The sequence below is a fragment of the Myotis lucifugus genome, unplaced genomic scaffold (genome assembly GCF_000147115.1).
Source record: "Myotis lucifugus unplaced genomic scaffold, Myoluc2.0 scaffold_9252, whole genome shotgun sequence".
Taxonomy (NCBI): Eukaryota; Metazoa; Chordata; class Mammalia; order Chiroptera; family Vespertilionidae; genus Myotis; species Myotis lucifugus.
The window spans coordinates 360-6,435 of record NW_005880300.1 but is presented as its reverse complement, the minus strand read 5'-3'; the positions used below and the strand labels follow the sequence as shown (position 1 = coordinate 6,435).

Genomic DNA, 6,076 nt, shown 5'->3' with positions numbered 1-6,076 from the left:
CGCACCCAGGAAGGCCGACGGGACACGGTGCCATTGCTTCCGCCACCATCACGCTGATGCCCGTCTCCACGAAGGCACCGAAGAAGTCCACGATCTCGGAGCGCTCCTCGTTGATGGTGAGGGAGCCGATGGCATGTCCGCCCGCTTGTAGTACACCTGGCGCCATGGGGGGGGGGCTCCCACACTGGCGCTCTCTCCCCGCCTCCTCCCCCCTCCAGCACCACCAGCCCCGTCATTCCCCCCCCTGGGCCCTCAGAGTCCGTTTGCAGGCTCACCACCCCAGGGGTTTCGTGGGTGAAGCCCGGTTCCCCCTGACAGCTGGAAGTCCGAAGGGTTGGGCGGGGCTCTTCTTGAGGATCCCCAGCACAGGAGGAAACCCCCTAGGACAGCTGGGGTGCTGAGCGGGGTGGGGGGGGGGGCTGGGCAGCAGGGCTGGCGGGCGGCTCAGGTGGACCCCGGGGCAGGCCTACCTCGCCGATCATGCCGTTCCACACGCCGCGCACCCTCTTGCCGTGCTTGCCATTGGTCACCAGGTACAGGTCGTAGGAGAACTTGACCACCTTGGCCAGCTTCTTGAGGATGTCGATGCAGAAGCCCTTGCAGCAGAGCTTGGTGTAGGGGGCTGTGTCCCCGCTGCTGCCACCGAGAGCGCCAGGAGTCAGCCAGCAGCTCCTCCCTGCCCGGCTCTCCACGCGGAGCGCCTGCCATCCCACCGCAGCGCAGGCTCCCCGCCTCCCGCTAGTCCTCACCGACCTGAAGGTGTGGTTGCTCTGCCTTCGGCAGGGCACGGTGTTGGGCACACAGCCGCCGGTGGCAGGGTCCGGGCTCTCCACGATGACAAAGGGCCGCTCTTCCAGCGTGGCCACCGTCAGGTGCCGGCTGTCCACCACGGGCTGCAGGGACGCACTGTAGCGAGGCCACACTGGGTACTTCATGTGGAGGACGCCGTGGTCCCAGCGCCCCACCTGCAGAGGGTGACGGGCCTGAGCCCGGGACCTCCAGCCCTAGGACTCCCACCCTCTGTGAGGCCTCTGGGGGGGCCGCCAGGGCCTGAATCCCCGTCCCACACGAGAGATGCTTGGAGCAGGACAGAGCAGGGCCTGGGGCGGGACATTGCTGAACAGGAGGGTCAGGGCAAGGGGCTGAGCATGGGCCACAGGGAGGGCTCCCTGCAGCCTCCTCCCGCTCCGGTCCCCAAACTTTCCCGTCCAGCCTCCACACAGCTGCCGGTGCCCAGCACCTGCCTAGAGCCCACACCTGAGCCTCTCACTCATTTTCCTGAACTTAGTATAAAGCCCTTAACCCAGCACCCCACTCTTCTTCCTCATCATTTAAAAATGCCACACACCCTGCTGCTCCTGTGTCTATACCAGGTTAGTATCCCTTCCTGGTGGGCTCCTACTCACCCCTCCACAGCCCAGCCCCAATGTCCCAACTGCTGTGACGCCTCCCCCAGTTTCCTCCTTTAAAAGCAGAACTAGCCGAAACCGGTTTGGCTCAGTGGATAGAGCGTCGGCCTGCGGACTGAAAGGTCCCATGTTCGATTCCGGTCGAGGGCATGTACCTGGGTTGCGGGCACATCCCCAGTAGGAGATGTGCAGGAGGCAGCTGATCGATGTTTCTCTCTCATCGATGTTTCTAACTCTCTATCTCTCTCCCTTCCTCCCTGTAAAAATTCAATAAAATATATTTAAAAAATAAAATAAATAAATAAAATAAATAAATAAAAGCAGAACTAATTCCTGCCTCTCTTCTCTACTCCCATAATGCTTTGCACGCATCTCTACTCAAGCCCCCATCTCCCCAAATTCTATTTGTTTACATGTCAGCCTGGCCAGCACAGCTGTGGGTTACTCCTCCCACAGGGGCAGGTCTATGTGATAAGGTAAGTTCTTCAGTGGAGGGGGGCCGGGTGTGTGGGAGCCCAGAGCTGAGGGGCCTCACCCAACCTGGGGACCCGGAAGGCTTCCCGTGGAGATGTTTCAGCTGAGACCTGGGGATGAGGGGCTGGATGAGGGACAGAAGGGACTCTCTGCTCAGCTGTGGGCACAAGAGGGGGCGGGGACACGGTGAGAGGAAACGGAGGGCCCCGGGCTCACCCCCTTCTCACCATCTCCCAGAGGCGGTGCCGGTTGAGGGCGATCACCACCATGGTGGGCTGGACCAGGTACCCGCCGGGGCTGAAGGAGAAGTCCCGGCCCTCCCAGGTGACGTTCAGGAGGTGCCTGTAGGCGGGGGAGAAGCCGGGCATTCCCTTAGCCCTGCCTGCAGCCACCGCCCCCCACCTGCCTCACCACCTGACAACAGGGAGCATTTACTGTGGCTTCTGTTTCCCTGTATTGACAGCCACCATTCTCACCCACCCTCACACCCCCTATCTGTTTGTTGTTGTTTTTAAGAAGCTAAGGCCCAGAGAAGTGAGGTAACTTGGTCCCAGGCACACAGCCAGGGAGAGGTGGAGCCAGCGAGACCAAGCTCACCGCCACCCAGGTCCCCTGAAGCGCGCGCCCCCTGCCCCGGGCAGGTGCCCACCTGTGGAAGGCCTCCCGGGCAGGGCTCACCGGCCCGGGGTGGCCGCGGCAGTCCCCAGCCGGGGCGGGCAGGGCGCCGTGCTGGCGCCGGTAGCCGTGGGCGCCGAGGGCCAGGATGGCCACGCCGTCGCGGACCTTCTGGCGCAGGCTGAGGCGCCAGCTCTCGGTGACCACGCTGATGAGGCCCACGGGGAAGACGGCGGGGGGCGCGTCGGTGCTGCCCAGAGCCAGGCTGGGCACCAGCCACACGTGCCCGGGCCCCACCAGGCCGGCGTGCGCCGCCTCCTTCGAACAGCACCTCGGCCTCCTCGCGCGAGCAGTAGGCCACCAGCACCGGGGCGTCGATCTGGCGCAGCAGGCGCTGGGTGTGCGCGCGCGTCCCGCCGGGGCCCAGCTCCAGGGTGAGCACGTCCAGCAGCCGCCAGCTCAGGTAGCTGGCGTCGGCGACGGCGCGCACGCCCTCGAGGAAGAGCGCGTGGCCCGGGTGCAGGCTGGTGATGACGGCGAACGCGCTCCAGTCGTACTCCTCCAGCACCTTGAACAGCACCTGCAGCTGCTGCTCCAGGGACACGCCCAGCTGCAGGAAGGCGGAGCCCGGCTCCTGGGGGAGGGGCGGGGCCTGAGGGGCGGGGCGAGCCGAGCCCCGCCCCGCCCCCCATCGACAGCGCCCTAGGTCAGCCCTTAGATGCCTTGGCGCTGAGTCCGGGGAGGCCCTGCACCGCAAGACCGCCCTCCCGCCCCAGACGTGGTTCCTAACCGCGGCCGCCCATTAGATCCAGGTGATCTACACGCTCCTGCCCGGCCCGCCCTGGAGCAGTGTCAGCGTCACCTGGGAGCTTGTGGAAATGCAAATTCTGGGGCGCCTCGCCCACCTGCTGGATCAGAATCTCTGGGGGGTGGCGCCCGGGAATCTGTATTTCAACAAGCTCTTCGGGTGATTCTCGAGCCCCCTGGTTTGGGAAGCGCTGTTCCAGACCAACCGAATCGCAGTCTCGGAGTTGGGGCGCTGGCTGTAGGGTCTTTCGAAAGAACTGAGGGTGGAGAACCACCGGGCTGAGAGCTGACATCGGGCCCAAAGGTCACGGGGAAGGGCCAGCCTCCACGGAGCCCTGGGGAGGAGAACGTTCCTCCTCCTCCACCTCCGCCACCACCGGTGCCCAGGGCACCGCCAGCTCCAGCCCGGGCCCCTGCAAACCACGGCTCTAAGGCTGCCAGCCACTCCCCTAACTGAGGGTTCCCTGCGGCCACCGCGGCCCCTCCAAGATTTCACCGAATTCCAACTGTCCCAATCTTTAAAAAAAAAAAAAAAAAGAAAGAAAGAAAATAAAATTTGGGAAAACTCTACAGAGCAGGTAACCCAGTTCTTTCAACAAACCAATGTCAAGGGAAAAAGAGAGAGATGGAGGCGGAGCCTAGAGACAGACTCTGAAGTCATATCAACCAACTCCACCTGGGAACCTAACTTGGCTCCTGATTCAAGCAAACAAACAAAAATAAGCTTCTATGGCGTTTCTGAGACAATGGGGGGAATTTGAACAATGGCTGGCTATTTGATGATGTTAAGGAATTTTTATTATTTTTAGATGTGATAATAGATGGTGGTTTCTTTTAAAGCCCTTATCTAGCGGAGATACACACGTAAAGATTTATGGATGGAATAATGGGGTGTCTGGGCTTTGTTTTAATAAGAGCAGGGGCGGCCTGGGTGGGGGTAAGGATGGGCAGGGTCGGGCAGGGGTGGATGGGGGCACATCCGGTCGCTATGCTCTTCTACCTGTATGTGTGCTCAAGACTCTCCGTAATAAAAATAACCATAAAGAAAGGCAACTCAGATCAGCTCCCCTGAACACATTCCTTGGCTCCCCACTTAGGGCAAAACCCAAATGCCCTCCCACGTGGCCGGACTCCACCCCCCTTTCCAGGCTTCTCTCTGTTCTTCACCTCCTGGTGCTCCCGCCGCCTGCCTCTGCCTGGGACACTCCCTCCCACCCGCCACACCCACACCGCATGCCCCCTCCCCTCTGCCTCCAGTCCTCGGCTTCCGTATCCTTTCTTAAGAGCCCTTCTCTGAGCAACCCCCTACCCAGACGGGCCCGCTGACTCCCCTGTGGTGTCCTGTGTTTTTCCTCCAGAACACTCACTCTCCTGTGATCGCAGTCACAGTGGACTGTTGTCTAGAACTTTCTCCCCACAGGATGGAAGCTCTTTGAGGGCATGCCTCCCCCATGCTTCAGACAGTGACAGCCTCTGGATGCTCTCTCCTGCAGGCACATCTCCTGGGTCCCATGCCCAGCCTGGCCCCCCACCCCCGAGTCTAGAGCCCGACCAGGGAAGGCCAGAGAAGCAGAGAGAAGGTAGCACAGCCGGGGCTGCCAGCACAGCCAGAGGTGGGCTTGCCACCTGCCCACCTCTCATCTGGAGAACAACACGTGAGAGCAGCCCAGAATGGTGATCTTCTAGAACAGTGGTTCTCAACCTTGGCTGCACATTAGAATCACCTGGGAATCTTTTTAAAATCCTGATTTCTGGGCCTCATCCTCCGGAAATTCTGTTTCTTTGTTACTAATGTTGTGGCCCCACCCCATAACAAAGAAACAGAATTTCTGGAGGATGAGGCCCAGAAATCAGGATTTTAAAAAGATTCCAGGTGATTCTAATGTGCAGCCCAGGTTGAGAACCGCTGTTCTAGAACATCATTCCCACAGCCTTCTCCTCCCTCCCTCTCCTCCCTCGGTCTCCACCTCCCTGTCCGTCCCACCCTATTCCAACTTCCCAAGGCCTGAGTCTCCCCCTGGCTCAGACTCAGCCCTGCTCCCCCAGCCCCAGCCTGGCTCCAGGCCCAAGGGACGAGGGGACATGAGTTTGAATGGGCACCTTGGGGGTGAGGACCACAGCGGAGCCCCCACTGATGCTGAGGATGGGCACGTGAGTCTGGGAGGAGATGAAGTCGAGGATCTGGGCCACGGCCTCGGTACCCACGTTGTCCTCAAAGACGATGCCATGGACGCGAGCCGCCCCCAGGAGCGCGCAGATCTGGGTGAGGAGGCTGCTGGGGTTGGTGTTGTTGACCCCCACGGTGAGCGGCTGGATCTCCAAGGGCAGGTCCAGGAAGCTCTGGGGGGTGAGGCGGGTCCGGGCCTGGGCCTGGGCCTGGGGCGGCCCCGAGCTGCCAAACACTACGGCCACCGTCACAGCCTGCTCGCCCGGCCCCAGGCCCAGCCCTGCCCAGGCACCGAGGAGGGAGGTGAGCAGCAGGGCTGGCCCCAGGGCCCCACCCATATCCACGGGTGTGTCCTGCAGAGAGATGAGGAGAGGCACAGGGAGGGAGAGGAGGCACAGAACAACAAGATGAGCAGACAGACAGGAGGTGACAGCAGAACCAAGGGGACACACATCCAGAGGATAGAAGAGAAGAGGGGGAAACCCCTCCACAGAGAGGCAGAGAGAGGCGGACAGACAGACACAGACAGACAAAGAGAAAGAGGCAGAGGTTAGCTGAGCCTCCCCAGGGCAGCGCCGAAGGGCAGGGGCTGGGAAGAACGCGA

The 6,076-nt window shown here is 61.5% G+C and overlaps 1 protein-coding gene across 1 annotated transcript; it reads right to left on the bottom strand.

Annotated features, from left to right (window-relative positions):
* Window positions 1-19: 19 nt before the first annotated feature.
* Window positions 20-5,810, bottom strand: LOC102430009 (glutamate receptor ionotropic, NMDA 2C-like; the record flags this gene model as incomplete). Its single annotated transcript, XM_023749445.1, is given in 9 exon segments — window positions 20-40; window positions 43-132; window positions 135-156; window positions 471-636; window positions 754-965; window positions 2,111-2,225; window positions 2,533-2,819; window positions 2,821-3,132; window positions 5,406-5,810. Coding segments are annotated over 9 exon segments (1,630 nt in total), but the record flags the coding sequence as incomplete, so codon positions are not given.
* Window positions 5,811-6,076: the final 266 nt, after the last annotated feature.